Source organism: Papilio xuthus, unplaced genomic scaffold (assembly GCF_000836235.2).
Source record: "Papilio xuthus unplaced genomic scaffold, Pxut_1.1 DF828142.1, whole genome shotgun sequence".
In the NCBI taxonomy this organism is placed as follows: Eukaryota; Metazoa; Arthropoda; class Insecta; order Lepidoptera; family Papilionidae; genus Papilio; species Papilio xuthus.
Window position 1 is genome coordinate 5,361,455 of NW_013530507.1, and position 19,456 is coordinate 5,380,910.

Consider the following 19,456-nt stretch of genomic DNA (forward strand, 5'->3'; position numbering starts at 1 on the left):
CAATTTTTATGTAATTATTCAAATGAAATTATATTATAATTGGGTATTAGTCATCATAAATTAATGAATTATTTTCGTCAACTTATTTCTCTAATAACATTTTGCTCATAGCCGTATTATGGTTAATAATTTTGTTTTGCTCAAGAAATAATCTCTTATATTAAGTTTCACTCACCGATCTTTTGTATCATTTTACTGGAATTTCGCCATTTTGGTGCCAATTTACTAATTACGGAAAATTTTAATTTACTATATAACATTTTCTTTATTAGAATTGTAAATTAAGATGTCGTTTTCCAATATGAGCCATAGTTATAAACGATACACTAGCAAAATATTAACTTTAGGATTTTAGTACAAATTAATATAATTTAATACTTTACTCTCAATGCTGACAACATATCTCCAGTTCCTCTGGTGTTACGAATGTCCATGTGTCATTTCTGTAGACCACCTCGGTTCTCCTGCCTTTTTTTCGCTTTGTTGTCTTATAAAAAAATATCTACACTTTAAAACCTACACCACATTGTTATGCACTTTGTATTTTAAAAATTATTTAAAATGGCAATTATTTTTCATGAGAATACCATTGGTTTTATTATTCAAGAAATATGACATGAGTGGTTAATTTCATGACAACTAAAGTATCATGTTTTTCAGGTCGCATAGTATTATGAGAGTAAAGTATTAAGACTATTGTGTCCATATCAACTATACACATTTTATACTGATAACTTTATAATTTATAAGTATGTAAGCAATAATATATTAAATTCATTTTAAATTAACATAGCAATAAGAAATCAGAGTTTTTAATTTTGTTTGTATTTAAAATATTGATATTTTTTTATTTAAATTAATTTGTACCTTTATGTTTTATTGGTATAATTTGGTCAGTTATTACAAATTTTGTACTAAATATATTGACTATATGATTGATTGAATAAAGTTACATCTTGAAAAGGCCTCCATTGGAGTAACAGGCGTCAATATGTGGGTTTCCACTGCCGAAACACTCATACAGAAACATATTATAATCCATTTTGAAATAACCGATACATTTTTGTATGAGTCAGCAGTTCATGGTTAAAATAATATATGTTTTAATATATAGAAATACTGGTATATATAGATTTATACCTAATTTATATAACATTCCAAATTCAAATTATTGCAATTACTATGAAATTACTTAAAAAAGTAATGAGAAAAAAGAAATTATGTTTCTGATGTTTTCTTCGTACATTATTTTCAGAATGCTATAGGTAGTTTACACTTTTTTAATTAATATAATAATACTTGTCAACTCATTGGTTGCATGCTAGGGGTCAATTAACGTTGTGACTAGTATTTATGTTAACTAATAACCGAAAACCGTCACTTAACTTTCCGGTGCTAGTAAAGCTAAGACACGTAATCAATTTTATCCATTTCAGAATCAATTTAGGCGTAAATAACTAAATCAATTAAAATCCCGTCATCAATAAATGTATTGTGAATTAAAAAAAAATGTTTTTATTTACGTCCTATCTCTGTTCCTACATTATTGAATGAAACTTAACCTGTTGTTATGAAACTTTGACAGGGTCTTCCTTGTTTGCTAGGAGAGTTTCTAGGGGTTTCTAACTAGAGTGTTAAATGATCCACTTAAGGCCTTTCCTTATCAAAATTTGATTTTTCGATTACATTCATGTGATATTTATAAACCTTTCCTGTCACATTTTTGAATGTAACACCAATACATATGAAAATCTATTAAGATATGTTTGGAGGTCACGTTAGACAAAGAAAGCGGACTTCCATTTGGCGAGGTCCTGAAACACCCTTCACGCTATATGCCGTTTCATTTAGGATTTAAAAAGGTTCTTAATGATGAGCTGTTCAAACAGACATCCCTTTCGTACGTCTTGATAGATAACGTTTTTATTATATTTCAAGTCAAAATAAAGTGCTATCGAATAACTGCGTTGATATGATCGCGAGTTTTTAAAACAAGAAACTTGCAACACTGATGACTGAAAATTTAAGTCTGACACTGACAGCAATTAAAAAAAAGAGGCCATTGAACGAACTGTCAATACGTTATACTTTTTGTTAGGAGAATGTAGAAACATTGATTTTACACGTTTTAAAGTTGTTTTTCTAAGATTATTTACTTTGTATATGAAGTTTTAGATAATTAGCCGTCTAACTGTCACACGATGGCAGCCACGGCACATAACGAACTTTCGATCGTGGACTTGAAGGTGGAGATTGAGAGACTAAGTCGGGAACTGGACCAGGCCAGCAGCGAGAAGATCCAATCGGCTCAACTAGGTCTGGTGCTGCTAGAGGAAAAGAGTGCACTGCAGCAAAGATGTAACGAACTGGAAAGCCTCTATGAGAACACGAAACACGAACTTGAGATCACCCAAGAGGTTAGATGTCCTACATACCGTCTTATTTTCACTTTTCATGCATTACTGGATTCTCATTAAGATAAAGCAAACGGTAACTCTAAATAAGATTAACACATCTTATATGTGAGCACTGAACTACTTACAAAAATTATGAGTGAAATCCTGTTTTACTTTATACAATTTAAATGTAAATGTTTCCAACAAATTGTTCAGATGAGTAACAACACAGTAGCAACTAGCTAGTTGTATTAAATATCAATGAAATATTATTATACTACACTTATTTTATTTGAGTGAACAATGTAGTAAATTAACATAACATATGTGAAAATTAACTATATCTGTTTGACAGGCTTTGATGAAACTCGATACAACACAGAAAGTGACCACACAGAGTGGTATTGAACAGGAAAATGCACTCCTCAATGAATCGGCTGCTATGGAAAGCTCTCTCACATTACAAATCATTGAACTGGAAGGAGAAACAAAACAAGTAAGTTATCTATTTTGGTCTGTTAGAATTTTGTTCTATGTTGAATACATACAGAATAAAAGTGGGTTAATAATGATGATTCATCTGTAAAAAATATTTTCTCATCTCTGGTAATAATACAGGAATATTGAAAAACGCAATATTTACAGATTCTAATAAGTTTTAATATATGACAAAATTTGTTTGGTCGCTAATTATAAATATTCACATATGTTTTAGACTTTGTAAATCAACGTATAAGTTGTTTAGATAATATGTTCCATTTATTATAATTTAAACCTTAAGTTGGTGAGTAAAGGGTGCAAACTTTTGTCACAATTTCTACAATACTATATAGCTTCCAATAAGAATATTAAAATAGCGACATTTTTGGATTCCGCTGTGTGTTCTTCCAAACCATATTCTCCATCTATGCTAAATTTCATCAAGATCTGTTTTGCAGTTCTGAAGATCAAAGAAATATTTATTTAACATTAATAATATTAGTAAGTTTGTAAAAAATTAAATCTAACATTTCATTGGTAATAATGAACTTTGGAACAACGATTTTAACAGTTCTTAACCAAATAATAACTCTTGTCAGTATTTTACAAAAGTAATTATTGTAAGTCAAAATTTTTATAAATTTATCAAAATTATTTTAAATTAAGTTCTAAGAAATGATAATATTATTAGCATAAACTTCTGTAATTTTTATTAATGTTCATTTTGAGCTTACATCTTCGTAACAAGTTCGGATATCCGAGGACTAATATCATTACCCAAACCTAAAAGAAAGTCACCACTCACTTTCAAATAATTCCTTGATTTTTAATTATTACAAAACAATCCTTCGTTTTGTAGTTTGAATTTTTTAATTATATATTTATAGTCATTCATAGACTATGTTTTGGCTTCTACGGATCATAGACCACTTGTAACTATTTGCTATGTACAGCAATTTTAATACTTTTTAAATTCGCGACATTTGTACTTTCCATAGATTGAATTTGTTGAAATTTTCAAGTTTGCTAAATACTTTTTATTTACTCCTAAATATATTTTGTAAGTTGTATTGACTTTTGACCTAAGTCTTGGCTTGTTGACTTGTCTCTAAAATTGACTTTATCCAATTGTTGCCATGTGCGTCGATGATCGATTGATGATTACTAAGAAGGCCACCACCATCACTTTTATTAGTGGAAGCAGTTCGTTTTACAATGTACGGCGCAGTGTCAGGGTTAAGTCCGCCGATACAAATGGCATGTACATGCGCCGCACAATGCGAGGCGAGAGCCCAAGGCACTCCAGAACACGTCATTATCTAATTAAAGTCCGTTTGCCCAGACATGTAACTGAATTATGCTGGCGTTTAATGGAACGCGGGAGATTGCTGTGAATCACCGGCGGACCCTCGGCCGGGCTGCGCTGCCGCCCGCTCCCGGCCGCCCGGCGCGCACCACCGCCTGTTAGTCATCGTGCTCTAACTAATCGAGTAGTCGCACTCGCCTCGGCCAATAGCGGCCACAGCGTCCGTGATGTAATGCCGCGAATGGCGTAAGCGCAGCGCCCGTTAATCCATAACACTGATCCAGAAATACATTTTTATTTGGCCGGCCTTGATTCGCACGCGGCGTGAGAGCGCGTAAGGATTACACCGATGCACCCTGCTGCCTCGCGACTGTTCCCATCGATAATGCGAAATATTCAGTGTTTGTGCCAAGTTTGAGTGGGGGAAATATTTTATAAGTGCATCTGTGGTATGCTGGAATCATTCATTTAAAATGGATGAAGGCGGTGAGGTAAATGTTGCATGTATATTTACAGTGCGCACTATGTCTATGATTTAAGCAGCCTGTCTCCGACGCATTAGCGACAACCTGAACTCAGTCGTGGAGATAGCTCATGTTTCAGGTTCTATGTTGTGTTTACGTAGATAATGGAATGATGTTGATATTTGTCCGTTGGCACGACGCCAACTGGACAGTTTCCTTCGTTTTCCGTTTATAGCATTAATAATCGTATTATAACATTTTTATATTGTTGAATAAGTTAACTGTTACGTGGGCGATAATGTGAGCCATTAGCTCGTGGTTTATTAGGAGTGTTCTCGTGACTTGCCAGGTCCATATTGTTTTCACCAATTACTAACTAACCAATGGTTGATTTGGATATGTTTCCTCAATTTCAAATTTTAACTACGTTTTTAGTCTCAAACACTTACTTTTGATAGAAAGGTTTTTTTACTACTTAACTATTAGATTTGATTCTATGATGTTGGTATAAGCGCCGTTTATTAGTTCCTCGTTAGTATCTGATTCATTGGCTAACGTAATCTCAGAGAGTTTTATCTTTGCTCTCAGAAGATTGGAGATATTGTGCATAGGCAAGATGACGTGTTCTCCTTGACATGCACTTACCGTGTTCGTATATCTAATTAATGATTTAAATTGAGCTAATCAAGTAGAAAATTCTAATTTGGTGCTAACTTTGAACAGTTACCATCGTCTACATTCTTTGGCTTCATTCAATCTGTACAGATTTATTGTTAATATCGAAAACATGTTTTTTAAAGTAATTATGTTATGAACTGGAATAGCATCTTGATGAAGACAGACAATGATCTGTTTGGCTATTCCACAGAAATATTTTGTTAAGTAGCTGTAACATCATGTAACAAGTAAACTTTATTATCTTTCTTCTTGCTAATACTATAAATGCGAATGTTTACGTGATTTTTGTGCGAAGGTATCTCCGACACAACTCAACGGATCTTGATAAAATTCGGCACAGTTATAGCACATATTCTGAAAGAACACATATGCTACTATTTAGGTTTCTTTTAATCCCGCGCGGACGGAGTTGCGGGCAACAGCTAGTGATAAATAGTTTATTTAGTTTGTAACCACATAACGTATGCACTGTATGTTCATTGTACAATAGACTGGTCCCGCGCTTCGTTATGTAGCAGACAATCCCTCTCTAGGGAGTTTTCCCTGAATTTAAAGTGCTTATTTCATGAAACTGACGAGCCCCTGACATATTGTTCAGAACTTGTCTACTGCCATGTTAAATATGCATCAATTTACGTTACATATGAAAACACTGAACGTAAGCGTATCGTATGAAATTTACTTCTTTTAATTTTAATCTAAATGATCTCAAAATATACACCGCAAAAGAACGTAAGCTGCATATTGAACCGTCCACGTCGGGAATTACGCAAGTCCCGTTTGATAATTTTAATATTTTAAAAACTGCACAAATTTACAATAGTAAGCTTCAAAATGTAAGTTACATTTTACGTTTTTTTTACAAACTAGACAGAATATTGTAAAACAGACGACGCATATAATTTACGAAGTAGTGCGGGCCATCGTCCGCTGCCACACCCCAGTCTACTAATACCGAGGCGGTTCCAGGCTAATCAACTAAGTGCCACTTCCAGTGGCAATCCAGTCAACGAATCATATTTTTTATATCCAACTCCAATGTATCTGTATTGATGGTTATTTTTACTCAAGTTCTCGACCATCAATTTTTATATGAAGACTGGGCAGTGTATTCTACCAAATAAATTAAAGTTTTATATTTCGTCATTTTTTTTGTAAATAATACAGATAAGAATAATACCTAACGGTTGAATATAAAACTCCTCTCCTTTTGTCGTTCATTCATATTACATTCAATCATTCATTCGGATCGGTTCAACCCCTTTTTACGATTTCTACTCGTCCCAGAGTTGACCTCATCCAACGTAATCATTCAATTTAAGTGAATGAATAGATTCAATTTGAAAAATGACCAACTATAATTTGTATTTTGTCGGTCCGGTCAAGGTATCAAGTACACTATATTGTTGTTAATGAATCTTTTCTTCGCGTAACGAAATTTCCGTTGAATCGAATTTGACAAAATTATTGCATTCGACGAGTGAAACTGTGAAACAGCAAGTTATTTTTTTAATCATCCACAAAGCGTTAGATGTTATAAATCCGTTGTTTGCCTTATTTTTAAACAAAAGTCAAAGTAGCAATCATTTAAATAGATTGAGCTACGATGATTGTAAGCATCTGCAACTTGAAATACGGTGCCGACAAGTTGAATGTCTTTAAGTAGGAAGTAAGCTATTTCCTTTACGTTCGATCGAAAACATCCGTTGAGACGGATGTGAAGTTTACGTAAGTTTAACATTTTAATCCTCATGCTGCACTCACCGTTAGTTTCTGAGACCAAAATATCTGTATATGTCGTTATCCCTCTTATCGGGGATTTTGATCTCAGAAACCTACGCTCAGGCGTTAATTGTGCGCTTAAAGTGTTAAAAGTTCTCACACTAAATCTATATTAAAGATGACTCCAGGACTATAATTACCCTTTTTTAATTAACCAATGAATTTCGATATGAATCCTGAAACGTCTACTTAAGTCTATTAGTTAGTATGGCCAGCATTGTTCGATGCAATACATGTGTGATTGTTGTCGTCTCCGAACACCAAAATAATGAACCACAAGTTATTTTTAGCTATTTAAATCTGTACGTTCTTAATTTGTTGAACAATGAATCACTAAGGACTTGGTGAGTCCTCACAAAAAGGAAAACTAGGAGCTATTGCTTGATTTAAATGAATCTTAAGCGCCTTAGTATAGTTGTGGCGCTAAGAAAATTTATTTATTTATTTATTTGGTTCATCAACAAAAGTACATGTGTTATACTAAACTGATATATAAACACGGCTAAACACTCACGTATATTCGTCCGGTGGCGGTACCGCTATCAGTTTAGTATAATGTCTAAAAAGTGTTCTTATATATATTTTAGGTACTATTACAAAATAACTTTAAAATATTATTGAAAGCAACTTTATTTATAAGAGCTCTCGCTACAACAGCGCCATTATCGGATGGAAATTAAATCGAATATTGAACTATCTTATATTAATTAAAAGCGTTCCCGCTACAGCTCTCAGCTGGTTTTGACAGAAAATAGGTCACTGGTTATAAAGCATCGGAATTAATTATACAGCGACCGACGATGTTGAAAAATTCAAACAAAATGTATACATATTTATTACGCAAGATTTTTTTTATGAGAGACCTCAACTACTTTGACCTATTTTCGACGTTTTGAATCAACGTTATGATAAAATTGAAGCATCTCTTAAAGATTTATTATAAAAGTTTTTACTATAGCACAAGTCAACAGCATTCAAACCGAGCTGATAACTTACGACTACTTCATAATAGAGAAACATTTTGATTTATGGAAATATCGTGCTTAAAATATTTATTTTCGGAATATACAAAGCTATGTATCAAATGAATTACCCATTCTATATATTATTTTCATAAAAATATGTTCTCAAATAAGTATTGTATGTTGAAGAACTTATGGATGGAATCAATTAAAGCTTATATATGTTATCTGGTTTTCAGTTGCGTCACGAGCTAGAGCGCGTGGTGTCAGAGCGAGACCGGTTGCTGACAGAGAGCTGTGAGCTGGGCGCGGACAAGACGACGCGCGAGGCGGAGCGGGCCGCGCTGCGGGCGGAGTTGCGTGAGGCGCGCCAGCGGGAGCAGCGTCAGCTGCTGGACATCGCAGATCTAGAGGACGAGAACATCTCGCTGCAGAAACAAGTCTCCGCGCTCAGATCCTCACAGGTACGTGGATTGAACACAAACAAAAAACGGAGATTGTTTCACACCACATCTAGAATGCAATACAACCAAAGAAGAGAAGTCGACGTCATCATAACATAAAAACAATATTCTATAGTACCTTAGCTGGTAATTTACTTAACATTTTCAGGTTGAATTCGAAGGTCTTAAGCATGAAGTGCGTCAGCTTCGCGAGGAGGCGGAGAACGCCCGGGCAATGGCAGAGGAGACGGCAGCGCTGCGCCGTATTGCAGAGCGCCAACTGGCCGAGGCGTTGGAGGCGCTGCAGGCAGAGCGCGAAGCTAAGTTCGCCGCCAAGAAGGAACTCGATGCCCACCTCAGCAGAGAAGCTGCATATAACATTACTAACCTCGCCTACAGTATACGAGGTCTGTGTTCATAATAGCTTCCTATCTTACAGATACATACAGACTGTAGACATTTTCAATCTTCCTGTAATGTTTGTGGGAACTAGAAAGGTCAATTGTGTAGTATTTTGTTCTTTCCTCTCTCTTTTGGTAGCATTAATGGATGTAAGTTTCTTGTACTTTACAATAGTAATGTCATTTTATGTGTAGGTATGCCAGATGACAGCGCGGAGGAGGAGGGCGAGCCGGGCGGGTCATCGTCCGCGGAGCTGGCCACCGCGATGGGCGACCATCACGCAGATCTCTTCTCCGAGGTGCATCTGCACGAAATATCCCGTCTCGAGAAGCAGCTCGAGCAGGCGCACAATGAAAATGTAAGACATACGAATATAGAGACGATGTTCTATGTAAAATAGCATTTTAGAATGAATTAAAACTCACCTTCAGTGTAGATTTGTATGGATAAGCTACACTAAGACACTTCTTTACATTTATTTAATGACTGAGTGTAACAATAAGAGTTCTTTTCGATGAATAAATTTTACAAACGGTAATGCGTTATGTGACTTATTATTTGAGTTTTGTGTGTATTGCAGAGCCAGCTGACGGCGTCGATGCGCGCTGCGCAGGCGACGGCGGAGAGTGAGGGCGCGGCGGCGGGCGCGCTGCGCACCGGCCTCGTGCGCGTCGCCTCACGCGTCACCGCGCTCAACGCACTGCACGCAGACTGCGCACCTGCTGTCAGTACTTCTCCATTACCTACAGCGGCTTTTACCAACATATAACAATACTACTTATTTGTGTCTGAAAAAATGTATTTTCGTAACCAACTTTCGTCAACAATCTAGGTTACTTCAGTATGCCCCTAGTGTATTTCTCGAAATTAATTTTCTCTAAAGGTCTCCCGAAGTAAACAATTTAAGATGTGCGACAGATATTGCAATACCATTATTTCAAGCATAATATTTTATAATTCTTGATAGATTTTTAATTATTATAGGAAGAGAAAGAGGAGAAGACGGAAGGCGGTGTACCAGCTCGGGCAGCGCGGTGGCTGACGTGGTGGCGAGTGTCGGGCGGCGAGCTGAGCGCTCTTGCGGGTGCTTTGGCCGAGCTGAGTGCGGCGAGCGCTGCGCCCGGCTCCCCAGCTGCGCAGCAGCGGCAGGCTCTGGCGCAGCTCAGCGATCGCGTCGCAGAAGCGGAACTGCGCTGCGCAGCGCTCGAGGCTGATGCGGACTTGTTGCGTACACTTGCCGGAGGTATGTCCACATAAATACATAGTGTCATAAATATATGGCTAACACATTAAATAAATAAAAAAACGCAATGAAATGATATCTCTTCGGTTCATAATAAGAAAACCGAATTTGTTTTCGTAAGGTGCTGGACGTGCGCTGGCGAGCGCTGCACCTGCGCTGACGTCGGCGGCAGAGACGCTGGCGCAGCTGTACCACCACGTGTGCGCAGTCAACGGCACGCAGCCCGAGCGGCTGCTGCTGGAGCACGCCGGACACCAGGACGGTACGTAGTTTAGAACATTTGATTAAAATTTAACAGATCTATCGCAATAAGAATCGTAATAAATGATTTACTGTTAAATTTTTTGAAATTCAATAATGTTGTAAAATGATTGTTGTATTGTGTGCAGGTGCGGGTGCGGAGGGACGCAGCGTGGAGGAGGAGGCGCTGGCGCTGGCGGCGGGCGAGCTGGAGGGCCTGCGCGCGGCGGGCGTGGTGGCGCGGTGCGCGGACACGCTGCTCGACCAGCTGACACACCTTCGCGCCGCACTCGACACCGCGCTCGACTCCCGCCTCAGGCACCAGCCTGGTACAACATATTTACTATTGTATATTACTAACAAATATTCACAAGCCGTTGCTTGTAATATAATGAAATGGAAGATGACTGATACTGTCACACTCTAAGTGGTCTCCTTAGGGTCTATTTAGTGAGAGAAAATTCCACTGAGTGATCAAGTAAACAAAATCACTATATAAAATACATGTTTATCTCTGTTATGTCAAATAATGAGGGGGATGTCGATATGGTTTATACAGAGATTTTGGTCCCAGAAACCAACGATTAGTGACTTATTGTCTGCCTTACTGTGATTTTAACGTAACATACCAACATCAAGATACGCTCTCCGAGCTATTTCTCATCTCTTCTTTAAGTAACTACTGATATATGCAAAAGGTAAACAAATTTAAGAACAAAAATAAATTTCGTATAATACCTTGTTTCCGTAGCTTCAAGGTCCAGTAAGCAAAATATTCCATCTGATGATTACAGTAAAATACACAAAGAACATTACAACAGCAAACTAAAGGAGGATGCTAAAAGGAAACTGCAACAATTTATTATACAATCCACCATATTATATATTCAGAATAAACACAAATCTGAAGTTCCAAATGAAACAAATTGTTCGCGGAAAAGTGTTAAGGAAATAACCGAGTACTTTGAAAATATAACAAAACAAAATAATAACATTATCAATGACAAATGTAAAACACATCAAGTTGACATGGACACTGCTGTGCCCACGAAATATCAAAGAGAAAGAAATAAAATATATTTCAAAAGAAATTTAATCTGTCGCAAGCCTCAAGGAAACAAAATAATCAGTAAAATTGAACAATGCGATTACGAAAACATATGGAGAGATGATATTTTATATGGAAATATATTACATTTTAAAAGAACTGAAACTTTTAAAACTAATGATAACGTACTAAGCAACATAAGACATTCATTGAAAAATAGTTTCATAGCTTGTATGTTACTGCTTCAATATGTTATGTGATACTAAACTCCAAGCTTATATACATGTAAGATAAAAACTAACATAATGTAGATTGTAATTATGTATTGGTTCTTGTCGTAGTGTAATAAGTACTGTAGACTAAAATATATCGAGTTTCATGTTTTATTTCCCATAGGATTCGCTTACATTTTAGTTGTATGACAACGTAATATGAATATGTATGTAAAAAAAATGTCTATTCATTGTTTTGTTAGAGTTTAAGTATAAAAATATATTTTTTTAATTAATAACAAATAATTTGGTAAAAATTGATAGTCATTAAAGTATATACAATCTTTGAAAAAAAAAAATCATAAGTTAATTCATGTTTTTCTGTTCGTTCTTTTCAGTGATGGAGGGCGAGGAGCGAGGTGCGGAAGTTGGCGAGTTACAGGAACAAGTGATCAAACTGAAGTCTCTCCTGTCTACGAAGCGCGAGCAGATCGCGACATTACGCACCGTACTCAAGTCCAACAAGAACACGGCGGAAGTCGCCCTCGCCAACCTCAAGTCCAAGTACGAGACGGAGAAGACCATCGTCACAGAGACCATGCTCAAGCTGCGCAACGAGCTCCGGCTGCTCAAGGAGGATGCTGCTACATTCTCCAGTCAGTACCAACTCTTTACCTTTCCGATTATAAGATCGCTTTTATTTAGATGAGTAGATTTTATTTGAGTTTTTATCTGTGTCTGAGTCAGGTCTTCGCGCGATGTTCGCCGCTCGGTGCGAAGAGTACGTGACCCAGGTGGATGAGCTGACACAAGCGCTAGCGAGCGCGGAGGACGAGAAGAAGACCCTCAACCAGCTGCTGCGTCTCGCCGTGCAGCAGAAACTCACTCTCACGCAACGCCTCGAAGAGCTAGAGGTACTCACTCTGTTCTGTCGTATTATATCTTGTGGTGGACCAAAACTGCCTGTTATATTTCTAAAAATAATATTGAATTGCTTTCAGGTGGACCGCGAGATGCGCACGCGGCGCGTGCCCAAGTCTGCTGGCACTGCACGCGCGCGACCGCGAGACTTCTAGCGGCTCGTGCTGGCGCTGAAGGCCGCCGCGGCCGCCGTGCGCGCGCTGCTGCGCCACGCGACGCGCGCGCCCTGAATCGCCGGCACATAAACATACACTTCTACGAATTTATAGTGTCAGAGCGGCCGCGGCTGTCTCAGTGGTGAAGGACGCTCGAACATCTGACCGCAAGTGCACGGAACCGACCGTTGAATCTGATCTACGTGCTAAAAGACTTCCCGATCGCGTTCAGCAGCTTTGATATAAAGCGAATGCTGAATAACTAAATACTGTTGTACTACGTTGTGATGAACGATTCGATTGCAACAGGCCAATGTTTCGACCTCGAGTTAATCTGAACAGATGTTCTATTACATTGTAGTAGTGTTATCGTATCTTATGCGTTGTGTTACATGTACTAGTGTTAGGGTATCGTTGTGGTGACGGTGACTCGGACGAGCCGCCCGCTAGCGACTCGTCAACGTTTTTTCTATTTGTGGTTGTAAGGAGACTAAATTATTTATACCTTTTATAAATGTAATTGTAATTAATCGTACCAATAATGTAAACGGGGCTCCGCGGCACCTGACCGATGAGCGAGAGCTGTGCGCCGCGCCGCGACCCTCCCCGGCGCCGTGAACCGTCAAACTGTGCGGCGGCGCGCGCGCACACGCCCACATGCCTGAACACCACGCCCACAATACAACTCTAAATGGTAAACAAAATATTGAGGTTCGAGTACACTTCACCTCAGCAATAAACATGACTCATTCTTAATAACTGGCGTTATTCTAAAGAAAGACTTTAGGCATAAAAAATGTAGTAAAATTTTAATGTATTTGATGCGATTAGTACGAATTTAAATAATAAGTTTACACGCACTGTTCTTTAATTAAAGAATAATCGCGTAGTTAACTGTTACCTTTAAGTAATTAATAATTAGAATAAATTAATCGTTTTCTCATCATTTCAGCCATTAAATGTTAACCAGATGTTAGAGGTGAAGTGTTTACAAGACTAGGAAACATGTGAGTTTTGTGTTTCTATAACATGAAGGGCAGTGGATGTGGGCAGTGGGTAGCTGGTAAATCGCCCTGAGGGTGTGCGGAGCCCCGCCCTGTGTAGTTGGTGTTATATGACTGTTGACTGATTTTAATGGCGAGGAGGAGGCGACCGGGCGGCGAGCGTTGTTGTTATTGTGCTCCGTCCGGCGCCCACACCTCCCCGCCCCTCACACCGACACCCCTCCGTGGAGAGGTCACGTGAGACGTATCGCATTCCCTATTTTGTCTATCGCCCTTATCACAATATTTTGATATTACCGAATTTCCTCGTACCTACGTCTACTGCACTACGCCAAATTAATGTTTAACGAATATTTTTGTAATTGTATCGGTGTATTTTATTACGCGAACGCATTCGGTGCCGTCGCCCGCAGGCCACGCCCCTCGCGTGACGGCCCCGCCTCGCACCGAACAACGGAACCGCGCAACGTTATTTTTTAATTATATACACATTTAATAAGCGATGCGAGGTTCGCATAGATTATACACATTCTGTTATCCTTTATCGATACGAATGTCTAGTACGTCCATGAAAAAATCTAAAAAAAAACATATTCGTCGATTTCCATCCATTGAGTGCGCAAAAGACTATGTAATCTGTTCTAGTTGTTATTCTCTAGTTTGTTGTGTTGTTGTGGCCCTCCGCCGAATACTTTCGTCCATCTTGTTCTAGTTATATTCGTAGTATTTCCGTATTATTTTTGTTCTGTTAAAGTAACGTCGAGGCCGCTGCGATCTATATCGAACTTACATATGGTTCGGTATCAAAGAAAGGTCTTCCTATTCCCAGTATTTGTACTCAACACAACAGAGAGTGCTTGCAATAGCAACTTTTGGGTCGCAGCCGGCTCGACGCGCTCTGCCGTCCTGTGGCGTCGCCACGCGCGTCCACTTCTTGTCCAAGAGCCGGTCGAGCCTACACACACACACACCGCGTACGTCCACGTACACACACACAGGCATACAAATGCATCACAACGAAATAGTCATATCACAAATGTAAACGCGTCCTGATTTGCTCAAAGTTTGCTCACGCGCAGCTCGACCGGCGCTATAATGATAAGACAAAATTTACAAGAGATTATTAAAGTGTTACGAGGTATTATTAATTATTATTATTTACGTTATGGTATGTGATGTTTGCAGCTTCCCGTGATAAGATTGCGTGAAACCGGTGGATGACGTAGTCGTTTATCTTTTAGTGTCTACTGGACATAGGCTAGTTGAACCGTTCCATGTAGCGCGGGCACTCGCCCTTCTTAGATATTTTTACTTGTTTAGGATTAGATCTAGTTACTACATTAACCTTCAAGTATACTTCTTAGGTAGTGACCGAGGCGCCCTCTCGAGGCGCGTAGTGAAATTATTTGCAATATTATACTACGTAGGGTATGTTTCGTTTGGCATAGCTGGGCGCGGCGGGTCGGCCCGCGACCGCGAGGACCACAGCATTGCATTTATTGTTTCTAGATCGTATTACCTAGCTTATTCGTAGAATCGTTCTTCTCGTACTTAAACTACTTACAAATTGATTAGTATTAAAATGTATTATTTTTTGTTTTTTTTTCTGACATTGTTTGTCCTAGCTTAGCATCAGACACCGACAGCGCGTCATGTCTAGTCAGGCAGCGTTGTGATTCAGACGGAAGCATCAGGGACATTGCCTTTGTCCTCAAGTCTTTTTTCATATGGTCGTTTTTTTTTCAATGCATTAATTACTTTACTCACTGTCAACGGTGATTGTTTACGCAATATTTTGAGTATTTATTTTTGCAATGTACTTTTAGATTTAGTTAAGGTGCAATTGACTATATGATAAATGCGACGAGGCGAGGCTTCGTCGCATTTTCCCATATTATAATTTTTTTCAGTATTTCATTAGCTTGGGCAAAACCGCCGGATGCGTCGCCCAGTGGCGCCATCTGCAGCGATTAACCAAATATTTTCTTTATATAGTTTATATATAACAATTTAGATGACTTTATTTGTCTAGTTATAGTTATTATTTTATATTATAGAAGAATTATGTGTTATTATTATTTAAATATTGTAAAGTATATGATTGTCCGCTACTTTGTATCGCAGAATCGAAGCGCTCGACAATTTGAAGCATGAATGTTCCCATTTGTACTTTGGTTCTATTTGTAATTAATTAGCTGAGTAATGAGTCGGTTGTTGTCTCGCATCGCACAGTTTGATGGTTCACTCTGCACATCACGGCACCTTACCACCTTCAGTTGCAAGATGGCCACATTATTGTTTTCCAGTTTACAACGGCAGTATTCATCAGATTACATGTCTTCGCATTATTCAATCTCATTTATCGTAACTCATGAGCTTCTGAAAGTATAAAACAAAGTTGCCTACATATTTAACTATTTGAATATTCAAGGACAGATGCAATGAACCGGCCTTGGGAACATATCATGGCTGAACTAAAGCGTATTTATTTTCAATGTATTGGGTAACTCAGTGTTGTCGCAATGACTGATTTGATTCATGTAACAGAAATAATAAATGATATATTTAATTCTTGTCTTTTATATTCAATCCTTCAGATAGGCGTATGTCTATGTGCAACGGTCGCTTCGCTATTTCAGCGATTTTAGGTGGCCGCTCGCTCGTTTGCCAACTATTAAAATAAAATAAAAAAAATTACGGCCGATGAGATAAATGGAGCAGAACCTCCGTAGTGAATTAAAAATGCAATTTATAAATCCAATATTTATTTAAATGCACAAAGTGACAATGAATTTCCTTATATAAATATAAACAATAACCACAACTGAATGATGTGCTATTTATTTACATTTCAGTACTTATTTTTTGTAATAAAAATTGCAACATTAAGTTACTAAGTAAGCGGTAAAAAAAACTTGATTCAATCCGTACAGGTGCTAGTTCGTGAAACGTTAAAGATGAAATGTAATGTAAACCCGTATCGCAAATCATCTCTCCGCATAGCCACGAATAAATGTAATTATTTTTTTTATTAAGATACATATAAAATTAATTCAAGTGTTCAATACAAAAATGGTAAAGTGGAAGTGATATTTGCCGTGCGTTTTCATTGCCGAAACACATGTAAAATAACAATATAGTTTTTTCCAAAGAGAATAAAAAGTCGTGAATACTTGTTTGTACGTGTTTCGGCAATGAAAACTCATGTACACTCTAAATAAATGCATTTTTTACGTCATGTGTTGGTGCATCTTAATAACATCAGATAAATTGAGCATTACATAATGTAGTAAAAATGTACGTAGTGTATAGTAAGCGACAATTAATATCATTGAAAATGTACAAGGATCAAAGGTCTAAATAAATAGACAGACAGACATTCACATTTGGTTAGTTTTCATAATAATTGTATCAATCGATTGGAAAATTTCACAATTGTTAATAATTTCGATACGTATTTTGTAAAGATATAAATGCAAATTAATTTATTCTTACATATCATATGAAAGTCGATACAAGAAAACGAAATCATCATCGTTCTTCATTCTAGTATTCATCATAAGGAACGCATCAACGGAACGTAAGGCTTACGAAAAAAAGGACTATTTTATTAAACTTAAAATAACGTTACAAGTAACTCGAATGAACATTGGTGAAAAAACTACAATACTTTTAACGAACTATCTTTACCTTACCAAACTAATTACCTTTAAGCCTATATAAAAAACGGCTAAACATTCACGTATATGTGCCCTCGGAACTTTGAACAGCAACACCACAGACGCTTTGGTACAACATCGTCGACGACGCCAGCGGACCCCGCGCCCTAAGTGCGTAGGCGCATAGTAGGCTGAGGGTCGCGTCCGCGAAATAATACCAGTCCTACTCACCCTGATGAAGGGCCCCCGATGGACTCGAAACTAGTCGGTGCCGCCGGACGAATATACGTGAGAGTTTAGCCGTTTTTATATATAAGTTTATTATAATGTCTCACGAAAGTTTGAATAATTTAACACGTTTAAGCTATAGATATATAACCTATAGGTCATAAAAGTAAGGCCAAAAAGGCCATTGTCATTTGTTGAAAATGACATCGAAAATAAACTCCATTATACATTAAAATTGTATAAAACACCACATCTATATTTTATATATCTATTCCTTTAGCTTTATATGAAATGGCAAGAAGCATATCATTTTGTCACATTATGTCTCACCGTGGATTTCCACTACAGAAACATTCAAACAAAAACATCTCTCACGTCTAAATGCATATAAATGTACTGAATAAGGGATTCATAAATGGTGTACCATCAAATACGTATTAGTCTCCAATCAGCTATAGTTCCCAAGTATACGTGTAACTAAGGCTCAGCGCAGACGGGCGACCGACCATAGCCACCGGGGGCCAGCGACCAGTAGTTCACACGATTTTTCATAAATTAATTTATGAAAAATCCTGTAAAGTCGCTGGCCGCTGGCTGTGGTCGTTCGCCCGTCTGCGCCAAGCCTTAGTTACACGTATACTTGGGACCAAATAAAGTGGTTACCATCATTGTATATAGTTTGCATTTTGATTAAAAAAAATTAAATGCTATTAACTAGAAACAATCGTATCACAGTATGTTATATAGAAGCTTACTGCACTCACAGGTCTTACCAACCCGCTGAGTAGGCCAGGAGTGGATAGATGCGCGCTAACCTTAGTCGCTTAGTGTAACTTAACGACTCTGAGAGTGGCAGTAGACAGAATAATATTTACATATCTTACATAAGATTGAACGACAAAGAAAAAATGTAATTGCTATTCATATATTATAACATTTTTGTGGCGGAAATTGTCATAAATGTATGCCTTCTTGCAGTCAATATGTGAAAAGTTAATGACTAGAAGATAAAATTAAAAGCGAATTATATTAAACGAACCGCAAATGATAAAATGAACCAAAAGATACGTTCTTTTTGGTATTTTCTAAATATTGGTACACATTGTGTCTACGCACAACATAACAAGCTTTTATTTTCACTTATTTTGACTTTGGCACTGCAAATAAATTAAGATAAAAATAAGGAAATAACCAAATTACGATTATGATAAAAATGCAATTATAACATCAAAAAGTGAACTAATACTCGTGCAATAACATGAGACCTGAACCTGATGACGTCACAACTTAAATTTACTTGTATACACTGTATACAAAGTTAACGTATTGAAATAATCTAATGAGTATAAAGCAATATAGTGTTTGAGTGTATCATGTTATTGCGCATGCTTAGTATATTAGTTAAATACATATACGTAAAGAGTAAATACGTATTGATTGAAATTAAATATTAAACTGTTTACAAGTTATTTTCATATTATTTTAAAGTAGGAGTATGTAATATTATTTAAATTTAAAATGTCAAACATGATTGTTTTGTTTTAATTATTAAAATTTTATTTCATACCATTTTTTTTGCATCGCACTATACATATGGCGGTAACTTCGTTATATTAACTTGTCTTACACTAAATACTTAATTTTTTTTCATTTATATTTTAAGAAAAATTAAATTATGGATACACTATTAGAAACATAATTTTTTTATAATAATAATTAGGTATATCAAGGTAACGAATCATGTTATGGAAATAAAAAATAATTATATTGAGAGATGAAACTTTCAATATTTTATAATACAAAAACAAAAAAATGTACAACTTTAGTCTACGC

General features: G+C 37.1%; 1 protein-coding gene across 3 annotated transcripts; it reads left to right on the forward strand.

The window, feature by feature from the left end:
- The first annotated feature begins 2,053 nt into the window (after nt 1-2,053).
- BicD (Microtubule-associated protein Bicaudal D) lies at nt 2,054-16,305 on the forward strand. Of its 3 annotated transcripts, XM_013307441.1 has the most exons (12): nt 2,054-2,417; nt 2,752-2,892; nt 8,308-8,532; nt 8,681-8,918; nt 9,108-9,271; nt 9,494-9,637; nt 9,898-10,156; nt 10,278-10,418; nt 10,546-10,725; nt 12,055-12,312; nt 12,404-12,570; nt 12,658-16,305. In XM_013307441.1, exons 1-12 carry the CDS (start codon nt 2,202-2,204, stop codon nt 12,730-12,732), a joined length of 2,208 nt encoding a protein of 735 aa, XP_013162895.1. In that variant the 5' UTR covers nt 2,054-2,201; the 3' UTR covers nt 12,733-16,305. The 3 variants fall into 3 exon arrangements, with proteins under 3 accessions (XP_013162895.1, XP_013162894.1, XP_013162897.1); XM_013307440.1 differs by lacking the exons at nt 12,404-12,570; nt 12,658-16,305 and adding an exon at nt 11,148-11,729 and having other exon boundaries at nt 12,055-12,144; XM_013307443.1 differs by lacking the exons at nt 2,054-2,417; nt 2,752-2,892; nt 12,404-12,570; nt 12,658-16,305 and adding exons at nt 3,585-4,673; nt 11,148-11,729 and having other exon boundaries at nt 12,055-12,144.
- Nucleotides 16,306-19,456: the final 3,151 nt, after the last annotated feature.